At 41.3% G+C, this 23470-nt stretch overlaps 1 protein-coding gene across 2 annotated transcripts in view; it reads left to right on the top strand.

Annotated features, from left to right (window-relative positions):
* Positions 1–23470, top strand: part of RAD54L2 (RAD54 like 2) — a 121885-nt gene that overhangs the window by 91865 nt on the left and 6550 nt on the right. For both annotated transcript variants that reach the window (XM_081301122.1, XM_081301121.1), the window contains 18 exons: positions 958–1097; positions 1396–1512; positions 1812–2038; positions 2829–3011; positions 3486–3619; positions 4930–5126; positions 6514–6856; positions 7652–7829; positions 9137–9388; positions 9606–9724; positions 11774–11892; positions 13566–13665; positions 14755–14960; positions 15541–15713; positions 16235–16431; positions 19043–19242; positions 20306–20395; positions 22454–22546. In XM_081301122.1, coding sequence (XP_081157248.1) covers positions 958–1097; positions 1396–1512; positions 1812–2038; positions 2829–3011; positions 3486–3619; positions 4930–5126; positions 6514–6856; positions 7652–7829; positions 9137–9388; positions 9606–9724; positions 11774–11892; positions 13566–13665; positions 14755–14960; positions 15541–15713; positions 16235–16431; positions 19043–19242; positions 20306–20395; positions 22454–22546 — 3068 coding nt within the window. The remainder of the gene's footprint in view (positions 1–957; positions 1098–1395; positions 1513–1811; positions 2039–2828; positions 3012–3485; positions 3620–4929; positions 5127–6513; positions 6857–7651; positions 7830–9136; positions 9389–9605; positions 9725–11773; positions 11893–13565; positions 13666–14754; positions 14961–15540; positions 15714–16234; positions 16432–19042; positions 19243–20305; positions 20396–22453; positions 22547–23470) is intronic.

Here is a 23470-nt window from a genome sequence, read left to right on the forward strand (position 1 = left end):
AAGAAGTATTTCCCTTCATCATAAGGTTAGCAGAAGCAGAAGGACTGGTTTGGACAGGAGTGACCTCTCTCTGAAGGAGAAAGTGCTCAACTGTGTGCCCTCTTTAATGGTGAAGATGCAGCTGAGGACCATTGGCTTAAGCTGTCCGAGGAGGATGCAGAGAGGACGTGGAAGGGCCTTGACTGCTGCTGAGGAGGTCTTGGATAGCAATTGAGGATGAAAGGGTGCTCTGAGTTGGACTTTCTGTTTTTTCATTTGTCTGTCTATCTATCTATCTATCTATCTATCTATCTATCTATCTATCTATCTATCTTTTTCTCAAAACTAGAAGAGATTTTTAAAGGAGAAAATTGAGCTCTCATCTTCTTAGAACTCAACTTCAGATGGCGCAGGTCTTTCTGGCCCCAGACAAGACTTCTTCCTTGAGTTTAAAGATGAATAAATGTGAGCTTCCTTCACTTTCCAAATCCCCAAAAATTCTTCCTTTTGCCAAATAACACCTTGTGCCATTGAAAGGAGATAAATATCATTTTTGCCTCCTGCTCCAGTTTTTCTTTTTAAAATGTAATGACAATTTAAAGATATTTACTCTAAACTTAAGGATGTAGAATCCCTCTAATTCTTTTCCACATAAAAACTTTATTTTTAATGCCAGTTTTCAGTTTTGTAAACAATATTACCCTATTTTACTCTCGATCTTTTGTATGTACAAAGAAAAGTCCACAGGGGCATCTGTCAGGAAGTTAAATAACATGAAAAGTATGTTAGCCTAGTACTATCTGAGCTTGAAGCACCCCACCCCCCCAACCCTGCCCATTGCATAGGTTTGGTGGGGCTGAAATGATTTCTTCTCTTCCTCTATCAATTCTCTGAGCTTAGCAGTGGTCATTTCCTTTTTATCTTGACATTACTTTGCCCAAATATTGAGTGAACCCAATTGCTATTTTTAATGTTTAGAAAGCTACTCCGGGAGGATCAGTTGGAGCCTGTTACCAAAGCAGCACAGCAGGAAGAGTTGGAAAGAAGGAAGCGCCTGGAGCAGCAGAGGAAAGATTATGCAGCCCCCATTCCTACTGTTCCTCTAGAGTTCCTCCCTGGTAAGCAGTGGAGATGGCAGAGAAAAGAGGCCCTGGGCTTGCACAGTGGTAAAAGAAAGACCTGTAGTAAGATTGTTGCCTCCTGGAATCCTTTAAAGTCATTCAGCTTCTTTTGAGTACACATCAGAAGAATCTGATTTTGAAAGTAGAAATAGATAAAAATGAAGTACTCAAATTGATTTTATTATGATTTTTTTTCTGTAACTTTGTATCTTAACATGCCAAAGGGATTTTTCTAGAGATCAGGTTGATGATAGCAGTGTGGTTTTGACATTCCCTTCTGTCTTTATTTTTCTAGAGGAAATTGTCTTAAGAGCAAGTGATGGTCCTCAACTGCCTCCTCGGGTCTTGGCCCAGGAAGTCATTTGTTTGGACAGTAGCAGTGGCAGTGAGGATGAAAAAAGCAGTCGAGATGGTAAGATCCAGCCAGAGGTGCCTTTCCTTCCTCCTGACCAGATGTTCACCTGAGATTGACTGTAATAAGAAAAGAGTTCACTTCTTATTCTTTTGGTTTGGAGCATAGCTTTGACAGATTTCCCTGACTTACTTTAGTAAATGTAAATTTTCTCCTTAGCTTGAAGATGGAAGAGGGGGGGAAAATCAAAATTTTTATAATTAATGATAAGTTCTAACTAAGGATACACACACTTCTGATTACCACCAGTAAATTATCTCTGTTCTCTGGGTTTTCGTTTTGTTTTACTGGTGTCTCAGAGGTGATTGAACTGAGCTCTGGAGAGGAGGACACTCTTCACATTGTGGACAGCAGTGAGTCTGTCAGCGAGGAGGACGAGGAAGAGGAGAAGGGTGGCACCCATGTGAATGATGCCTTAAACCAGCATGATGCTCTTGGGCGGGTTCTTGTCAACCTGAACCACCCTCCAGAGGAGGAAAATGTCTTCCTCGCCCCACAGTTGGCACGGGCTGTGAAACCTCATCAGGTACAACAAATTTTACCCTCCTTTTCTTTTCCTTTCTGTTTCCTTGCTGGGAACTTCATTGCCTGTTTGTGGTTACTAGTATCACATTCTGTAAAGTACAAGTTTGATCCTGTAGAATAGCTGTTGGAATAGCCTGATCCTTCCTCCTAGCAGTTGGCACTTCAAGATTCCTGTGAATATGAAGGGTAGGGGAAAGAGAAGAGACAAGATTTTCCTTGACACATAGAAATTGCTGGAGCTCTTGGCCTAACAGCTCTTGTACTCCTCTGTGGGATCAAAAATGAGGAGCTCGAGAGGCTCTCTAAAAGAGCAGGGCTTTGATTAGGAAGGCATGAATTCACAACAGATATGACTGTCAGATGTCAGAGGGACTTTCTAATAGTTGGGAAAAGAATAGTTTGTATTGATCCAAAGCCTGGATCTAGGACCAGTGGGTGAAAGTTCCATGAAGGTAGAACAACACTCAGCTTAAGAACTGCAGCAGCAAGAATTGCCCCTTAAGGAATGAGCTGTCTGGAAGAGGTGCCCTCCTCAAGGCTGAGGACAGCCAGGCTGAATGAAAGTCCCCATCAGGAATTTGGTACAGCAGATCCTTATATCAGGTGGGACGTCATACTGGATGAATGATTTTCTGTTTTCTCCAGGTTATAGGGAAACTTCTGTGGAGTCCACACCAGCTGTGTGTTGTAACATCTACTCATTTACTTAATTCTGACTAATTCCAAAGTGAGTACAAATAGAGCCCTGGTCTTTTCTAGTCCCTCTGACATTTATTTCTGTTTCTGGCCAGATTGGCGGGATCCGGTTCCTGTATGATAACCTCGTGGAGTCACTGGAGAGGTTTAAGACCAGTAGTGGCTTTGGCTGTATCCTGGCCCACAGCATGGGTCTAGGGAAAACTCTGCAAGTGATCTCCTTCGTTGATGTCCTCTTCCGCCATACGCCAGCCAAAACAGTCCTTGCCATTGTTCCGGTAAGGGTTTGGGGGAAGACACCACATAGTCATCACTCTGAAGAGCTCTAATTAAAGTCTTCACCAGACACTGAAAAGCTTGATGAAATCAGCTCTGAGCTTGCCTTCCCACCCCCACCCCCTTCTCCTCCTCCTCCTCTTCTTCTTCTTTTTTTTTTTGCACTGGGGATTGAACCCAGGGGTGCTTAACCACATTTTCTTTTCTTTTCTTTCTCTTTTTTCTTTTTTCTTTTCTTTTCTTTTTTTTTTTTTTTTTTTTTTTTTGTACCAGGGAGCACTTAACCACTGAGCCACTTTTCAGCCCTTTTTATATTTTATTTAGAGACAGGGAATCTCTGAGTTGCTTCAGGCCTTGCTAAATTGCTCACAATCCTCCTGCCTCAGCCTCCCAAGCCACTGGGATTACAGGCATGCACCACTGTGCCTGGCTGAACTTGTTTCTTAGGACTCTTTTTTGACTTGGCTTTCTGATAGGTTAATACTCTTCAGAACTGGTTGGCAGAGTTCAACATGTGGCTTCCTGCTCCTGAATCCCTTCCAGCTGACAACAAGCCTGAAGAAGTCCAGCCTCGGTTCTTTAAAGTTCACATCTTGAATGATGAGCACAAGTAGGTGACCTGCCTTCTCTTCTCTGTCCCTTCATTTTGACTTCTTTCTTGGATCTAGATGTTAGGGCAGTCTATTTGACTGTGTACTCTGTCCTCCCAGATTGCTTTTGTTTTCTCGATGTGTCTTTCTCTGTTCTTACTACTTACTTTTTTTACCCTCTACCCAGCTTTTTAGTAAAAGCAGAGTTACGTTGCCTGAGAAATTTCTTGTGTTCTACTTTAGGATGCTTTTATGTCATGAAAAACCTGTGGACATGGTCACATTTTCCAATGTATGTGGAAAAAAAAATCAGCATGATAGAATGGAATTTTTCATCTTTTAACTTCTTACTTTTTATATTTCTCTTTTTTGTAGATACCTGATCATCATTCTCTTAAGCCATGGATCAATAGTTATTAACCATTAATGGTTCAATTTCCACAACTTTGAAAGGTGTAAATCTTGTTTTGCTTTAGATTTAAATAAAATTAAATTTCTATTCTGTAAAGTAAACTCAGTTTCCAAAACTCTGAAGAACTTCTTGCTTCAAGCCAACTGTCCATGTTGCCCTTTTCTCTCATTGACATGGCTAATTGAGAAGGTAGACTTTATTTTCTGCAGAGACTGCTTTTTGTCATTTTTGGTCACACACTTTAAAATGAGGAGACTCTGAGTGACTCAACAAGTGGTTAATCCTCTGCTCTCTGTTTTTGGATTTTAAGACTGGTAGTCAACATGTGAAACACAGTGAGGGCTCAGATGTTTAGGAGTGGAGTGGCTATGATGAAGGTCATCTGGTCTCTACTATCCATGCCCCTTTACTGTTTTTCTTGGCTCTTTATTCACTGGAACCTGGGCAGGTGGAATGCAGAGTGTTGCCCGTCTTTCTCTGACCTTGTGTTTATCATGGGAATAACTTGAAATGCTCCCTTAAATGTTGGATTTTAGTCATGAATGTGTATTGAAGGGGGGTATTTTCTCATGCCTTTTGTCATTGAATTACTGTGTTTCTTCTGTTTAACCATCATCAATGACCCAGTTCATCCCCAATACAAGTAGGGTCTCTGGAATGAGAAAGGAAAGTCTCAGGCAACTGACCAGTCCTATACTTAATGCTACATGAAATCTTTGTCAGTGAGGAATTCTAAATATACAACAAAGCTTTGACTATGAGAGATTCTTCCTGAGGAATAATACTTTTTCTGCTTATTCCCAAAAGCAATAATACTTTATCTCTGTTTACCTTTTTAAAAACAAACACAAACACACCCCCCAACTTTATTGAGATATAATTCATACCTCACACAATTTTCTCTGTTTACTCTTGCAGGACGATGGCATCTCGTGCTAAAGTGATGGCTGATTGGGTGTCAGAGGGTGGGGTGCTGCTGATGGGGTACGAAATGTACAGACTCCTCACTCTGAAGAAATCCTTTGCCACAGGTAGACCGAAGAAAACCAAGAAACGTTCTCACCCGGTCATCATTGATCTGGATGAGGAAGATCGACAGCAGGAGTTTCGGAGAGGTGGGCAACCTGTCCCAGAAATACTTTTGGGGGTATTTCAGGAAAAAAGAAATAATGTCTGCTAGACAGGTATGAAGTTCATTATTGATGTGAATTATCATGAACCAGAAATCCTAGTCTCCAAGATGGGTTAGATAATCTCCAGTGGCTCTCAGAATGTGCTACTTTTCATGCAGGCCACACCCGTCTTAGAGAAACTCATTTGTCCATCTATCCCTGTTTCTCTCACAGAATAGTTGGAAGAGTACTTACTCCCTTTACCACTTCCTAGAGATGTTCTGAGAGAACATTAAGAAAATTTTTAATTTTTTTAAAAAATTTTCATACTGTGTTTTGAAATCAGGGCCTTATGCATCTACCTCCCCACCCTTTTTTATTTTGTTTTGAGAAAGGGTCTTGTTACATTGCTGAGGGTGGCCTCAGCCTTCTAAGTAGCTAGGATTTCAGGTGTGTACCACTGCATCCAGTTTATAAAGCATTTGAATCACTCATAGAAAGATATAAGAGTAGCACTGTTATGTGCAAATTTATGAAAAAGAATTTACCCTAGTTGCTTTAGGGAAAACCATTCCACTCATAATTCTATTTCTTCCTCTAAGGAACTTTTGCCCATTTGGGGAAGAAAGTTGTTTTCTTTTTGTGTTGGGAATTGAACACAAGGGTGCTTTATCACTGAATTACATCCCCAGTCCTTTTTATTTTTTATTTTGAGATGGGATCTTGAACTTGTGATTTTCCTGCCGCAGCCTCCTGGGTTGCTGAGATTACAGGTGTATGCCACTGTACCCAGTGGGAAGAAAGTTTTTGAAACATTCAGAGGCTATCATTTTATAATTCTCTTCATCTGTGAGATTATGTTTGGTCTAGGTTTTCTTTGGTGGCAGAGTTGGAATGAATTTGCCATTTAGCAATGATTGGTGAATAATTATGGGAAGACCTTGTCTTTTAGTTAGCTCCTAGCAGCCAGTCCTCAGAAGCCAAGATGCTGATAATGGTGAAAGCCCAGTGAAGGATTTGGATTATTCCTACCAGCTGTATTTTTAATCCTGAGCTGGCACTCTGTGGTTACTGCTCTCTACTGTCCAGTTGGTTGGTATAAGTCCTAGGGTTGCAAGTCAGTTTTACTGTTAGCCTAAAAATGAATAAAGAAATAAGGAAAGGGATGGGGGGAGGGGATACGTGTTGCAAGAGTCAGTGGCCAGGTTAGCATCACACCAAACATGCAGGAGCTTGGACGGCTGGCTCCCTTTCACCAACGGGAGCTGACTCTTGCTTTCCTGCTTCCTTCATTTCTTCTGTCTCCTCCAGGGTGCTCCCCTACTTCTCATATTACTGACTAAGAGCAGGCCCTCTCACCCTCTGACTCCGGATCCTCTTCCCTCCCTAGAGTTTGAGAAGGCTTTATGCCGCCCTGGTCCTGATGTGGTGATCTGTGATGAGGGACACCGCATCAAAAACTGCCAGGCCAGCACCTCACAGGCTCTGAAGAATATACGCTCTCGCCGCAGGGTGGTGCTGACTGGGTACCCCCTGCAGAACAACCTCATCGAGTACTGGTGCATGGTGGACTTTGTACGCCCTGATTTCCTTGGCACTCGACAGGAGTTCAGCAACATGTTTGAACGCCCTATTCTGAATGGGCAGTGTATCGATAGCACGCCTCAGGACGTCCGCCTCATGCGGTACCGGAGCCATGTCCTGCACAGCCTCCTGGAGGGCTTTGTGCAGAGGTAAGCCAGGCTCAGGGCCCTGTTTTCTGCCTCAGAGGGGCAGTGAGCTTTCCAAGGCTATTATGAGTGAGGGCTCTTCATAGTAATAAACTTTCCTGTGTGTAAATACCTAGTAGATAATAGCTAGATATGTGTAAATAGCTAGTAGACCATTTTGGTCTTATGAAAATTTGACCTAGAAGTGCTTTACTCAAAAGTTATCTTTAAAATTACTAGAGATGTGGCTGGGGTTGGGGTTAGTGGTGGAGCATTTGCCTAGATGTGTGAGGCACTGGGTTTGATTCTCAACACTGCATATAAATAAATAAATGAATAAAATTAATACCTAAAAAAAGATTTAAAAAGAAATTTCTAGAGATACCTGCTTTACTTGCTGAGAAAAGCAAGAGAGCTAGCATTCTGCAGAGTTGGGTGAAAGAATAGAAGTGGTGGTTCTAGGGCTATGGCCTTACCAGTCTCAGCATCTTATTTGATGTAGCTAGCTCAGATTAGTTTAAAGCAGTTCCTTTAAAACCTTGTTAAGATGGCATGTATAGAGAAAGGAGGCAGCCGGGGGAATTGGGCTTGGTCACTCAATCAGTAATAGCCTAAGACAGGCCACTCTGCCTTCTGGTTTGGTTGTTATTCTTAAGACAAGTTTTTACTTCATGGTGCCAAACCACTCTGCATTGTTGAAAGGTTGTATATTGAGATCCTTGAAAGGAAGGTGTGTCAGGAATGTAAGGCTATGTTTTCTTCCTGCATTGTTCCCATCTGGCCACACTTCCTGGCCACTTCTAATCTCTGCCTCTCTAGGAGAGGCCACACTGTGCTGAAGATTCATCTCCCTGCCAAGGAAGAGAATGTGATCCTGGTGCGGCTATCTAAGATCCAGCGAGATTTGTATACACAGTTCATGGACCGCTTCCGAGACTGTGGTAGCAGTGGCTGGCTGGGGCTGAACCCTCTCAAGGCTTTTTGCGTGTGCTGCAAGGTGCGTTGGGGCCTCATGGAAGATTGTGTTGGGGACTAACCATGCACACAGTCCTCAGTGAGTTACTTCTGCTGGGAGTCCTTGATAAAGGAAGAATAAAGCTGGAGAGGCCATCTCAGTTCCCTGGAGTGCTCTGTAAGGGTTCAAAGAAAACATATGCTGATTGTGCACCACACAGTTCTTAGGTGTATGCACCACAACTGTAGTGTAACTGGTACCTCTTGCAGCTCAGTTGCACAACTTGTTATATTTTTTTTTTTTTTTAAAGAGAGAGTGAGAGGAGAGAGAGAGAGAGTTTTTTTAAAAAAATATTTATTTATTTATTTAGTTAGTTAGTTCTCGGCGGACACAACATCTTTGTTGGTATGTGGTGCTGAGGATCGAACCCGGGCCGCAGCCCCACAACTTGTTATATTAAACTTGAGAAATTGCTTTTTTCTCACTGTCCTTTTCACTTGGAAAAGGGGTGGTGCTGATGGAGGAATATTGCGGGGTGGAGTTTTGGACTGTTAATATATTCAGTTCTTAAGAAATGTACAGCTTAGACAAGTTATGTGAACAACTTTATGTCTGATCTATTTTTTATCAGATTTTAATCTCTTTCATACTGTTAGTGAGGGAACTATTTCTTTTATTCTGTACCCTGGCTGTACTCTCAGCAGACCTGTTATGTATTATTCTTGATTATTCACTACTTCAATAAGTCATCTAGAGATGTATGTATGTGGACAGATGAGGCACACAGAACTCAGTGAGTTACTTCAGAAATACTTCTTTAAAGTATTTCTGTTGTAGCCACAGTTCTAGACTAGAGCCAGGAAACAAAAACAAAAGTGGTCTATGATAGTGCTTCAGGACCAGTGTTTTTCTTCCTTCCTCCTTCCTGCCCTTCTTCCAGAAATTCTCAACTATTGCTAGGAATGATCACTGAAATAACATATGATTGGTCATATATAAGTCAGATACATCTTGTTCATAGGAAGAAATTAGACTTGTTTCATATGGTAGCTGACTGTAGCCACATAGTGAAACAAAAACATTCTTATTCTTATTTGAATAAGAAAGCAAGTTTTGTGACACAGCCTTTTGGATTAGATACCAGACATACTGGAATTGCTCTGGTATGAACTTTCCCAGTCATGTGTTGTGGTCATCAGAGCTGATAGTAAAAGCAAATGTGCAGGCTTTTTGAAGGTGTTAGAGGTACATTAGTTTTTGGTGTGACAGTGTGTACTGTGTGAGGTGTAAATTTCTACACTCTCGGGGACACCCTTGGAATGTTTTCTGTCTTATGCCTTTTACCTCAGATCTGGAATCACCCTGATGTGCTGTATGAAGCTCTTCAGAAGGAGAACCTGGCCAATGAGCAGGACCTAGACGTAGAAGAACTTGGCTCAGCAGGGACCAGTGCCCGCTGCCCACCACAGGGAACAAAAGGCAAGGGAGAGGATACAACCTTGGCTTCCTCAATGGGAGAGGCAACCAATAGCAAGTTCCTACAGGGGGTTGGCTTCAACCCATTCCAGGAGCGAGGCAACAACATTGTCACATATGAATGGGTGAGTCAATTAGATCCTATAATAACCATAAAGTAATGCTGAAAATAGATGGTGCATGGCCCACTTCGTGAGAGAGTCAGGTGTACAATGTAGTATACTGCCAAGGTCTGTGCAGGGAACTCTAAAGATGGCCAGTGGGCCATGGTCTTGGAGAGAATTTTATTTCTGATCATCTGGCTTTGGACCTACTCCCAGCTGCCTCATTTTTTTCTTGCAGGCCAAGGACCTTCTGACTAATTACCAGACTGGAGTCTTGGAAAACTCTCCCAAGATGGTACTACTATTCCACCTGATTGAGGAAAGTGTTAAGCTGGGGGACAAGATCCTTGTGTTCAGGTAGGAAGAGAAAGTTGAGACTGTCTTTCTCTGGTAAGGATTAACACAGCTTTTGGGGAGTGAGACCAAGTAGGCTCACATTAGCTCCTTTTTCTCTTGCAGTGCCTTTTCAACCAAACACTTATTGTGAGGACCTTTCTTGCATTTTGTCTTTCTCTTTTGGAGTATCTTTCTTTGTCTAATGCATTTTCTCCACAGAGAACAATTTAGAACCCTAAGCTAACGTTAGAGATCATTGTCTAATCCTTCAAACTAGGATACACATACAGCCCATGACTGGTTTATATATATGTTAATGAATCTTTATTTTATTCATTTATTTATATGTAGTGCTGAGAATCTAATTCACTGCCTCAAACATGCTAGGCAAGCGCTCTACCACTGAGCCACAACCCTAGCCCCTGTGGCTGGTTTTTGTTCCCACTGAATCACAGTTTCAATCTATTTATTTATTTATTTTTTTATGTACCAGGGATTGAACTCAGGGTCACTCAACCACTGAGCCACATCCCCAGCCCTATTTTGTATTTTATTTAGAGACAGGGTCTCACTGAGTAGCTTAGCGCCTCACTTTTGCTGAGGCTGGCTTTGAACTCGCAATCTTCCTGTCTCAGCCTCATGAACTACTAGGATTACAAGCATGCACTACTGTGCCTGGTTTATTATTGATTTTGAGACAGGGTCTTACTTAATTTGCCCAGGCTGGCCTTGAACTTGCAATCTTCCTGCCTTCGCCTTCTGAGTTGCTGAGATTACAGGCGTGTGCACCACAACTGTTTTCTTCCACTTGAGAGCTAAAAGTAGTTTTTGGAAATTTTAAAGGGTTGTAAAACAAGAACAACAACAAAATATTCAGCAGAGTATATGTGATCTACAAAGCTTAAAATGTTTGTTTGCTATTTGACCTTTTACAGAAAACCTTTGTTGATCCCTGTTCTAATCTGCTTTTATCCCTCCCCTATAAAAGTTTTGTTTATAAGGCCAAGTAAGTGATGATTTGTTTCATAGTCACATTGTCAGTTTTTGAGTCTCATTAAAAATGGACTTTCCAGGAAAACAGACATGTAGTAAATTGTTTTTCCTTTTTTCTTCTGACCAGATTATGCCCCGAGAAAAGCCAAGTGGCAGGAGCCTGCCTTGGGAGCCTCTACATGGGACACATTTTGAATTTTCTTAAATTATGTTTTTATTGTTATTATTTTAAAAAATTTTTTTGTAGTTATAGGTGAACAGAATGGCTTTATTTGTTAATTTTTATGCAGTACTAAGTATTGAACCCAGTCTCTCACATGTGCTAGGCAAGCGCTCTGCCACTGAACTACAGCCCCAGCCCCTGTTTTTATTATTTTATTATTTCATTTTGACATAATTGTATGTGTACAAAACATAATTTGCTCCATTTCATTCTATGGTAATTCCCCTTTCTCTTGCCTCCTCCCTTCTCCTAGTCCCTTTCCTTGCTATACTGATCTCCCTTCTATTTACTTATATTAAAAATTGATACATTGTACTTATGAATAAAAGTAGGATTCATTGTGATATATTCATACATGCATATATGTGACATTCTTTGAGAGGGCAGCAATGATTCTAACTTGGGAGAACCTAGTGACCCCTGATTTTAAGGATTACATTAGGGAAGATTGGCCATCTGCATTATTTTAGAAGAAGCCAAGTCATTTTCTTTCCCTAGCAAGATCCCTAAGATTGCCTGTGGCTCATGATCAGATTTAATGTATATTCACTTGGTATTGGTTTGTAGTACTAATGCTATTTGAGTGTTGAGCTAAACCCCCAAATTTCTTAGTGGAGGAAATAAGGATGGAGAGACTTATTTTTTTCAGTGAAGTGATAGTAATAAAAGTGTAGATGACTCTGCTCCCATTATGAGCTAGGCAGAATATCTTTGCTTGTTCTTGGTGGGGTTGCTGCTTATGGGTAATAGGTTGTGGGAACTTCCATTGTCAGAAGGTTGCACATGAATATAGGCCTATTGGGAACAAGATTCCTGGGATCTGGGAGCCATCTGAACCATATTTTCCCTTTCAGCCAGAGCCTTTCCACCTTGGCTCTCATTGAAGAGTTCCTGGGAAAACGAGAAGTGCCCTGTCTGCCTGGTGCTGAAGGGCAGGGAGCACAGAAGTGGGTTCGAAATGTCAGCTACTTCCGTGAGTTTATTGCTGCTTTGTTCCTGGAGCCTTGGAAAGATCTGCTTTCCTTCTCTCTCCTTTCCTCTTCTCATGCTTTGCTTGCCATCAGTGCATAAAAATGATCTGTGATTAGCCTAGGAGCAGGGAGACCCTAAGAGCCAACTTTTATGAATGAATCAATATATTAGGGACTGGGGGGACTTGGGAAAGATAGGAGGCATGTAGAGAAGTAGAAGGCATTGCCCTTGTCTTCATTTGAGATGTAATAGCTCCAGTGCAAATGTAGCACTGATTGCCCATTCTGGGATTCTAAGAAGGATAGATAAGTGTAGTGAGACTGGCTGGAGAAGTGTTTTAGAAAAGATGGGGAGAATTCGAATATATAGAGTGAGAGTGGCCTGAAAATTATTCCAAGGCAGAAGAGCAGAGTGAGCATAAGTCAGTCCTACTTTCTCTGTGGGGAAAATAATACCTCTAAAAGGGTGAAAATTTGTATGTGTGTGTGTGTGTGTGTGTGTGTGTGTGCGCGCGCGCGTGCGTGTGTGTGCGTGTGTGTGTGTGTGTGTGAAAATTCTTTACTTTTTTCAATGTATAAGTCACATATATATCTATATCTCTCTCTATAATGCATAAACAGATGTATAGTATATCTGTGTATTAAAATTTCATGGAAGACATGATGTGATGGGGGAAATGTCTAAAAATGTCCTTAGAGGAATGGTAATGATAAAAAGTTGAGAAATAGTTGACCTCAGCTCTGTTGACATTTGGGCCAAACTGTGGTTATAGGGAGCTGTCCTGTGTATTGTTGGATATTTAGCAGCATCGCTGGTGTCTATTCACTGGAGACAATTTTGACAATCAAAAATGTCTCCGTATATTGCCAAATATCCCCTGGGAAGTGCAAGAGTAGAGAAACCATGCTCTGTAAGAACCATTGGCCTAAGGGAAAGATTCAGAGGAATGGAGGTTTAGAGGGTGGCAAGGAGACCACAGTACAGGATGTGGCACAGAACTTGTGTTTACTATAGACTTGCCCAATGAGTCAGTGGTGATCTGTGCTTTGAAATTGTGAGAACGCAGGTTGGAGAGAGAGGCTGGGGTCCTCATTGAGGACCACAATACTGAGCAGTTATACTATTGCTTCCATAATAGTATGATATATTTTTTCCTCCCCCTTTTGAGCTCCTCTTTTCATTCATGTGTTGCATTCAACTGCTCCGGCTTTATTGCTCTTATGTCTTTTTAAAGCAAGTCCTTAGCCTAAGAAGCTTGTTAAAAATGCAAATATCTGGTGGAGGAATGTTACCCATACCAAAACACAGAATCCTTAGTCTCCCTGAACTCACCCCAGGATTCCCTGGGCTGAGGTAGAGAGATCACCTTGAACCTTTGTTTTTTAAGCTCCTTAGGTGAGTACATGCACTCTTAAATCTAAGAGCCTTGGTCTTAGAACTCACCTAAGATACCAAAGGGCAGAAAAGTAGTTTATGATCCTTGTCGCATATGAGAATCACCTGAGGGTACTTTTACATTGTGGAAGCCTGGACTCACTGTAGCCCCATGATATGTCTAGGGGTGGGATCTGAGCACTATAGTGTTTCTGTTCATAAAACACATTTCCTAGTGATTTTTGCTGAATATCCCTGCTCTCATCTGTATACTTCTTGTGGTTTTTCCTTCCTTCCTAGGGCTAGATGGTAGCACCCCTGCCTTTGAGAGGGAGCGACTCATTAATCAGTTCAATGATCCCAGCAACCTCACCACCTGGCTGTTCCTTCTTTCCACAAGGTGAGTGAAACTGTGAGGGGAGATCAAAGGCGTGTGTTCAAACAATTGGCCACATTGGCATATACCCCAAAGGCTCTCAGGTTTGAAGTCTACTCAGGTTTGTAACTTGTTCTTTTTGTTTTTATTATTTAGTATCAGGAATTAAACTCAGGGGCACTCGACTACTGAGCCACATCCCCAGCCCTATTTTGTTTTTGTTTTGTTTTGTTTTGTTTTGTTTGAATTTTTTAGTATTTATTTTTTCAGTTTTCGGTGGTCACAACATCTTTGTTTGTATGTGGTGCTGAGAATCGAACCCGGGCCATACGCATGCCAGGCGAGCGCGCTACCGCTTGAGCCACATCCCCAGCCCCCCAGCCCTATTTTGTGTTTTATTTAGAGACAGGGTTTCACTGAGTTGCTTAGTGCCTCCTGTTGCTGAGGCTGGCTTTGACTAGTAATCCTCCTGTCTCAGCCTCCTGAGCCACTGGGATTAAAGGTGTATGCCACCGCACCTGGCCTTGTAACTTGTTTTTGAGATCAGAGAGGGGATCCCAAAAAGAAGTTGTGGTAGTGACATAAAGTTCTTTGAGACTTTTATTAACATTCATAATTAGCTTTTCTCTGAGGATTGTTCTGAGGCATAGACAATGTGATAAATTGAAAGTGCCTGAAAAAGTGAACAGTCAATGTAATCATAAAAGGCTGATGCATCCTTTGTCTCATGCCAAGTACCTCAAAAGCTGTGCTGCCTTCTGCCACTAGAATGTTCCATAGCAGGGTATGAGCCTGTCACTCCCCTCAGTGATTAGAGTAAAAACACTGGAAACATCATGTGTAGAAATATCCCCTGACCAAGGATATCATTCTGGAACCAGGATGTGGGGCCTTACTTGTTACAGAGGAATAGAGAGTTGTAGGCACTGCCATGTTGGATTTCAGGGTATAGTTTTCAGTGCTTGAGGAACGTAACTATTTTTCAGCAGGACAGCAAAATTCTTGAGTATATTGTGCTTAAAATGAAGAGTAATGTTGGGGGAGGGTAAAGCTGATAAAAAAAAACCTTCTTTAAGACTAAAGACTCAATGACTATTACCTTATGTTTTAAAGGGCCGGATGCTTGGGTGTGAATCTAATTGGCGCCAATCGAGTGGTGGTGTTTGATGCTTCCTGGAACCCTTGCCATGATGCCCAAGCAGTATGTCGGGTATACCGTTATGGCCAGAAAAAGCCCTGTCACATCTATCGTTTGGTGGCTGATTATACGCTTGAAAAGAAGATCTATGATCGTCAGATTTCCAAGCAGGGCATGTCAGGTGGGCTATCTTGGAGGCATTCCAGAGGTACATCTATACAAGCTGCCTTCCTTATAGTATCAAAGGTGGGAGGGGAGGAGCAGGGTATGGGATCATAAGCAGGTGAGGAATCTTAGAAAACCAGCAGTTCCTCCCTTCTCATTCTCATTCCAATCATTAAAAGGGATTGACCTCACATTGTTGAAGATGGATTTAATGACAAGAGCCAAGCTAATTATGCAATTTTTCTTCTGATGTTTTCATTTCACCAGGGCCTTCGACTGGTTTTAGACTTTTTTTTTTTTTTCAGTATCAGAAATTTAACCAATACTGAACTATACCTCCAGCCCTTTGTAGGGTCTCTCTTAGGGTCTCTCTAAGTTGTCCAGCCTTCTCTTGCCTCAGCCTCCTAAGTGATGAGGATTATAGGCATTCACTATCATTCCTGGTCTTGACCTTTGACTTTCAGGTATGGGATGACTTTTCATCAGTAGTGACAGTTCTGCTACATAAAACCTCCTTTCTCCCTGCTAACCTTTATAATTGTGTTTTTAATCTTCTTTCCCATGTGCTGATTTTCTTTATTTCTTCTCTCTTCTAGATCGGGTGGTAGATGATCTAAATCCAATGCTGAACTTTACCCGGAAAGAGGTGGAAAACCTACTGCACTTTGTTGAGAAGGAGCCAGCTCCCCAAGCATCCTTGAATGTGAAAGGTATCAAGGAGTCAGTTCTACAGCTTGCTTGTTTGAAGTACCCTCACCTCATCACCAAGGTAAGAACCCAGTAGGCATGAAGTTCCCAAGCATGGCAGACTCTGTCAGAGGAGGCTTGTCTGACAAGCTTGCTTTCTTCATTTGAAGTTGTATTTCATTCAGACATCTGGGATGCAATTGATTCTTTTCCTTGACCCAGATAGTCCCTTTTCTATTCTAACCACCTGCTTCTACCCTTCGTCAGATTCTAGGAGTACTGAGCTCAGACATGTTTAATAATTTGGCCATTGTGAGTTTATATAGCAGAAAGAGGGGGGAAGTTCTGAAAATGTAGTTTCTTAATTTTCTAATAGGGAAGACAGGCTTAGGTGTCTGAAGTGGGTAATAGGTTAGAATTTTGACAGAAAGACAGTAAACCTGCTTGTGTGTGCCTATGAGCAGGCTCTTTACGAGTGCTGGAGAGAGCCAGCCCCTTCTTGGTTTCAAAGTAAGGTTCACTGTCCATCAGTATGTTGGCAGGGCAGTCAGTCATGCTGGCACAAAGACTGGTAATTAAATCAACATCCCCCTGTGTCCCTAGGAGCCTTTCGAGCATGAGTCATTGCTCCTCAACCGAAAGGATCACAAGCTGACCAAGGCTGAGAAAAAAGCAGCAAAGAAAAGTTATGAGGAAGACAAACGAACGTCAGTTCCCTACACCCGCCCATCATATGCACAATATTACCCTGCCAGTGACCAGAGCCTGACCAGCATCCCTGCCTTCAGTCAGAGGAACTGGTGAGTTATTGAAAGGGGAGGGAGGGTCTGCTGCTAGGCCAGGCCCAAATTTTTTCAATTTCTTTTTTTAACCAAAGGGAGAGCCTACAATCTGCTGCTTTGGCTGTCATGAACTCTGATAGGTTTTGTTCTAGGGTCAGGTGTCAAAGTAGTTTAGCAACCATAGTGTTTTAAGTGACTCTGGTTTTCATTGCCCTGGCTGGAAAAGTGAGCTGCTGGTTTTCTCACTCAGAAAAGCTTTTAAGGACTCCTGGGGGAACTGAGTGGGGCAGAAGGGAATACAGCTTCCCAAAACACAAAAGTTCAGCCCTTCCACAGTTTCATCCTATCCCAGCACCTTGGCCCTAGAATTCACATAGCAGTGAAGTTCAAGCTGATGGCCATGTTCTTTCTGGTCCCAGATTATAGTCTGGGAATACTTTTGTTCCTAATGGGATTTAATTCTGTAAGTGTGCGATGATCTTGAGCAAGAAAATTTATTGAATAGTTGAGAATGTGAACTGTGTGGAGGCCAACTGCTAAGGAGGGAGGGAGACTTTTTGTTAGATTTTACAGAACAAGTATCTATGTATCAGTTTTTTCTGTATTTAAAGACAAAGTGCCTTTCAGCCCTCACCTTCCTTTGTAATAACTAGATCAACTGTCTAGTCATTGATTGAGTGGTTTGCATTTTTTAATTGCCTAATTTTTTTGAATGAAAGCAAATTATTTTATTTGAGGGGAATCAATTTATAAGAGTCACATGTAAAAAATAATCTTGCCAATGAGGACTTGAAAATATTAAATTTCTAAGATTTTATGTACAAGACACTGATTTTTTTTCTTTGTGTGAATAAATTTGCTTTTTTTTTTTGATGGTACTGGAAATAGAACATATATCCTTTTGCATGATAAGCTGGCTGCTACTCATTGAATGTACTTTTAAATAGAAAGTCACTCTTAAAGCCTTAGGCTTCTTATTTTTGTGTCATTTTCAAAGATACTATTGTCTGGGAAGGTTTTCTTCTTTTGTCCTTCACCTCTGTTTTTTTCTGGACTCTTCTTTGTAACATAAGGAGTAGATTAAGTCTGAGCCCAAAGGGAGAAAAGCATTTTGGGGAGAAAATGTGACAAATGGTCCAGGCTGGGCTGTAAGGAGATAACTCTGTTTCCAGCCTACCTCGGCCCAGTGGAGATTCTAGCTTCTCATTGCATTTGATGGGGGCATACCATGATTCTGCTGATTCCTTATCCAGATGGGATACCTGAAGAGGCCTGCCTGCCCAAATTTCTAGCCTTAGCAAGAATATGAAATTTAGGTTGGCATCCTGTCATCCATCTGACTTTTGATCCTAGGAGGAATCCTGTTGACATCTAACCAGGGTCTCTAACTCCTGCCAAGCCTATCTGGGAACTTTGGTGTCCACACTGAGCAAGGAGCTTCCCCAGTGGGCCTGTAGCAATCTGAGAGTGGTGTGATTGAAGAATCATGCAGATCAGTTCTAAAAGCAGAGTGGTTTAAAAGTGTTCTCATGAGCCAGTCTTCAGTCAATTGAGGAAGAACATACCTGTCCAAGGGAATTTCTACCCCAGGCCCAAAGACTGAAGACATTAGAGATAGGAACTTTTTAAAAAAAAATCTTGAATCAGGAATAACTTTCTCAGAGTACCAACATCCATTTGAAAGGAAACTGATAGTGAAGAATGAGCTATTGACTACGGATTAACATTTTGGTGTTAAGCCAGTTTTCTGATTGGTTGTGGTCATTTAGAAGTTTGGCTTTTGTGCACAGTAATGCTGCTGTTGCTGCTTTTGTATGGTGGTCCTGACTACAGGGGCAATTTAAAGATTGGCTCAGGAATCAGTAGGAGCTTGGTGAAAAGTAGTATAGAGAAGGGTATTTGTATTACTTATCAAGACTTGAGGTTTCAGAGAGTAAAAATGGCTTAAGGTTGGGACGGTCTCTCAAGATCACCTAAACATATTCTACCACAAGGGTAAATGAGGAAAACTTTACCCCCTTTGTCTTTAATGTAATATACCCTGTGGTCTGAAGAACTCTTCCTCCCTCTGTGCATCTTGGTATCATTCTAACTTCCTTTCAGGGACTAACTCTTGATCTAGATAATCCAAATTCTAGAGGAGAAGCACATGACTCCTCTTATCTCCAGAAAGGTGGTATTCCATTGACATCTAACTCTGCTTCTCTTGGAGAGGTGTTATCCCTCTGCATCTTTCTCTGCCACTCTTTCTAAGATCTGCTTCTTATCTTTTTTCCCCCTTTTCTTGCAGTACTGGAAATTGAACTTGGGGGCCCTCTACCACTGAGCTATATACCCTCAGCCCTATTTATTTATTTATTTATTTAGAGTCAAAATCTCACTAAGCTGCCCAGGCTGGCCTTGAACTTGTGGGCCTCCTGCCTGAGCCTTTCAGGTAGCTAGAATTACAGGCATGTGCCTCCATGTCTGACTGTGGTCTCCTTTTAAATTGACCAGACCCTGCAAGTTCTTCTGATTCTTCTCTTAGCACCAACTGAGAATGTAGAATAGGTCAGTCTGGAGAGGCCCCACAGCCTTTGGAGAGAGGCAAGAGCTGTTCTTCTCAACTCTGTTTGTCTTTCTCTTATAGGCAGCCAACACTGAAGGGTGATGAAAAGCCTGTGGCCAGTGTTCGTCCTGTACAGTCCACCCCCATCCCTATGATGCCACGGCATGTCCCACTGGGAGGCACTGTAAGCTCTGCTTCCAGCACAAATCCATCCATGAACTTCCCGATTAACTACTTGCAGAGGGCGGGAGTCCTCGTGCAGAAGGTGGTCACCACAACAGGTCAGAGAACTCTTCCATTCTATTCAGGGGTATCATCCCTTTTAAAATGACTTTGTTCACTAGGAAATATTTGTCAAATACCTTTTGTATTCTAGACCTTACTACGTTTGGCACTGTAGGTAAGAATAGAGAAGATAGCAGAGAAGAATTTGCAATCTGATGAAATATATTAAGAAAAATACAGAATGGGTTTTCTTGAGTATGGTGGATGGAATCCTTTGAGCACACAGCGATTATGGAAGTGTCATTAGATCACAGGGTAGGTCTCATAAGCTGTCACAGAGATGTGAATGTGCTGAGTCCTGCTAGGTGACATAAAATCAGCTAGGTATAAAAGACAGCTATCAACTTCCCTATGTAATTAGAAACCTGAATTATCACTTGCTTCTTTCATTGTGAGTTTGATGTAGCTGGAGCATTTTGGGTCAGTGAGCAATAGTGCAAGGTGGGCGGCCTAGTTACACTTTAGTTAATTCTGTGATTCAAAGTGATTGGGAAGGAAAGCATTTCATGACCCTATTTTCAATCTTGCTATTTAGAATATTCATGACATATAAATTTTAATGAAAACATCTTAACTGATTTTTATGAGAATAAAAAGAATACATGTCCATTGTAAAAAAAAAAAAGTGAAATTAGTAAACAACAATTTTTTAAAAAAGAGCTCTTTGCAATCCCATTTCTCTGCTGATTCTTGAAAATACTCTTCACTGTGTGTGTGGAGTAATGCCAACATGGAAGAGGATGAGGCCACTTTGGGAGCCTGAAGTGATGTGGAACTGATAAAATGCCATTTGAATTAAAAATTTTTTCTAAACTAAAACTATAATTTTTAATTAAAGCAAGGAAAATTGGAAAGATGAGATTTCTTGGTTTCTTAGTATTCTTTGTTGAGACAATTGTGAAAGATTCTGCCTATTTCACCTTGATTCTAAACTTCTGCTCCACAGAGAAGCTTGTAGGAAACCATTGAGGAACTGGGACAGATATGGGTCTTTGCATTTTCTTTCCCTTCTTCAGTCAGGCCCTATGCAATCTAAATTTGAGGTCTATTTTTCACTAGATATTGTTATTCCTGGACTCAACAGCTCTACAGATGTTCAGGCTAGAATTAATGCTGGTGAGAGCATCCACATCATCCGTGGGACGAAAGGTGAGAGCCTGACCAAAGAACCTATCCATTGCCTTTGTTTGAGAGTACTAGGCTGGGAAACAGAATAAATACAAATGACTTGAGCTAATGGGGCATAGGAATCATCTCACAAAATTGTCACAATTGGGGGATATAAGAAAATGGCATTTCTAGGAGCTTGGCAGAGTTGGGTTGAGCCCAATGAATATTGGTAAGTGACTTTAAAAAAGGGAATCAAGGTCCATCCCTGTGTTTCTGTATTTTGCCACTGTTTTTATGGAGAATCTTAGGAGGGGGATGGGTAGATACCGAGAGACCAAAACTGACAGGAAAGCATTATGAAATGGATTATAAGCCAACATATGTGTTAATGTGTCATTTGTACCTTTTTCCTTCGAGAACAGAGTGAGACTCTCAGGCTGGGAAATGTATTGATTGTGTGGAATGAATTAGTACACATGGGTTGCATAATTTTTTTCTATTGTTTTGAACCACTGAGCTACATCTCTGTATATTCCCAATTCTTTTTAAGTTGCTTTTTAAGTTTCTTAAGCCTGGCTTTAAACTGAAGATTCTCCTCTCTCAGCTTCCTGAGTTGCTGGGAACACACATGTGTGTCACTGTAGCTGGCATGTGATAAAATTTTTTGAGTGTGGTAATATAAAAAGTCCATACATGTTTCTGGGTTCCTTACAGAGTGACGAGAGATTGCTAGAATGAAAAAGCTGGCCTAAACAGTGTCAAGAAACAATCGAAGCCTGTTTTTCATATTAGCCTTTAAACCCATCAATATATGAGGCTGTTTTGGGGTTTGTTTTTTTGTGTGTGGTAAAGAGATTTTACCCTAGAGTTAAGAATACCTTTAGGCTTAGGAAAAGGTTACCCTGAAGTACCCAGATGCACAAAGACAACTCAAGCTCTCTTACTGGGTTCTTCCCACCGTATAACGGGGCTCTTTCTAACCTACAGCAGAGGTCAGCAAACTACAACCCATGGGCAAGTCCAGTGTGCTCCCTGTTACTGTACCTGGATGCTAAGAATGGGTTTTGCATTTTCATTTGGGTTAAAAAAAAAAAAGGCGGCGGGGGGGTAACATTTTGTGATGTGAAAATTATAAGAAATTCACTTTTAAGCTGTGCATGGAAGTGCATGCTTGTAATCCCAGCAGCTTGGGAGGCTGAGACAGGAGGACTGTGAATTCACTGCCAGCCTCAGCAACTAACTGAGGCCTTAAGCAACTTAGCAAGACCCTATCTCAAAATAAACTATAAACAGGCTAGGGATGTGGCTCAGTGGTTAAATGTCCCTGGGTTCAATCCCCAATACCCCCTCCCCACAAATTCACATTTTAGTGTCCGTGAATATTGATTGAAATGCAACCATGCCTAGCCATTTTCATGTTACAGAAGAATTAAGAAGCTGCCAACAGAGATCTTATAGCTTATAATACAATAAATATTTACTCTCTGTATTTTTAAGAAAATGTTTGCCAACTCCTGGCCTACAGGTAGTTCTGATATTCTAGAAAACTACAGGTGGGCCTGACACTCCAGAATATTGATCTAATGACATACTCAAGAATGAAGAGAAGGTAGATTAGTGCCTTGAGGGAATAGAAGGTGTGGGTCTTGAATTCTTTTAACAAGGGAGAGAGGATAATGACAGTCCTTCCTGTCAGATTAAGAGGAGAACCTGAGCCAGAGTATTGGGGAGAGTATAAGGCGACAAATTGTTCTCTTTCATAGCACTTTATTTCTTCCATTGCATTGACTTCTTCTTATACTTTCTGGTATAATTATCTGTCTTCTCTTCTAGAGATTAAGGTCCTTGAGAACAGGGCCTTTTCTATCTTGTTTAGTCATAGTATATTACTATGTGCCTAATACTTGGTAGTCTAACTATCAATGTTTCTGGAATAGATAAATAATTATGAGTCCATAACTATTATCCCACTCGTCATTTCATGGATCTTGAGAGAGGGAATGAGACTTAATTTTATAGCTGTTTCCCAGCCCATGGTGCCTAGGTTGGAAACAGTACATATCTGTTTCTAAAAGTCATCTTCATGTCTCTTCTTAGGGACGTACATCCGCACCAGTGATGGACGGATCTTTGCTGTCCGGGCAACTGGCAAACCAAAGGCCCCTGAAGATGGTCGGATGGCTGCCTCAGGTATGGTAACTTTTACTTCCCATCAACCTGCACATTGGTTTGACTTAGTTTGTAATTAGCTTATTTTTTTTAATAGATAATGTATGCATAGTTCCTAATTCAAAATGTACAAAAAGGAGTTAAGTGAAAAATAAGTGTTTCTTTCTATTTCTCCAGCTAGCCTGAAGCTTAGAAGCACTTGTTTGTTTTTCAGAGATATTCTATCTATGATACAGGGTTGTGTGAGTGTGGACATATAATTGTGTGTATAAAATACGTAAATAACATATAAATAAATTCTCTCTCTCTCTCTCTCTGTCTCTTTGGTACTGGGGATTGAACCCAGGGACGTTTAACCACTGATCCACATACCCAGCCCTTTTAGAGACAGGGTCTTGCTGAGTTGCTCAGGGCCTCACTTCAATTGCTGAGGGCCTTGCTAAATTGCTGAGACTGGTTTTGAACTTGTGATCCTTCTGCCTCAGCCCCCAAGTTTCTGGGATTACAGGCATGTGCTGTCATGCCTGGCTTTTCTTTGTAAATTTTTAAAACAAACAATGCTAATATACTATAATACACTATTTATTCCTGTTTTCACTCATCAGTAATAACTCATTGAAGGTTTACACAGGATGGGATATAACACAATGCACTAACTAGCTCCTTATTGATGTACATTCAGATTATTCTGCTGCACTACTGTGACATGTGGATGTATCCATAGGACATATTCTTAGAAGTGGGGTTGTCAGGCCAGAGGGTATATGTGTGGCACATTAACAGTGTTAGGAACTCTTGCCAGGTTTTCCTCAGTGGGAGTGATTTTTATTTATCCTCCCTACCACCGAGATATAAGAGCTACAATGCTTTTGTTCTTCTTAATTTGTGTTATGAAAATTTTTATACAGACAGAAAGGTTGAGAGAATAGCAGTGTGAGTGCTCAT

The sequence above is a fragment of the Spermophilus citellus genome, assembly GCF_964194105.1.
Source record: "Spermophilus citellus genome assembly, chromosome: 7".
NCBI lineage: Eukaryota > Metazoa > Chordata > Mammalia > Rodentia > Sciuridae > Spermophilus > Spermophilus citellus.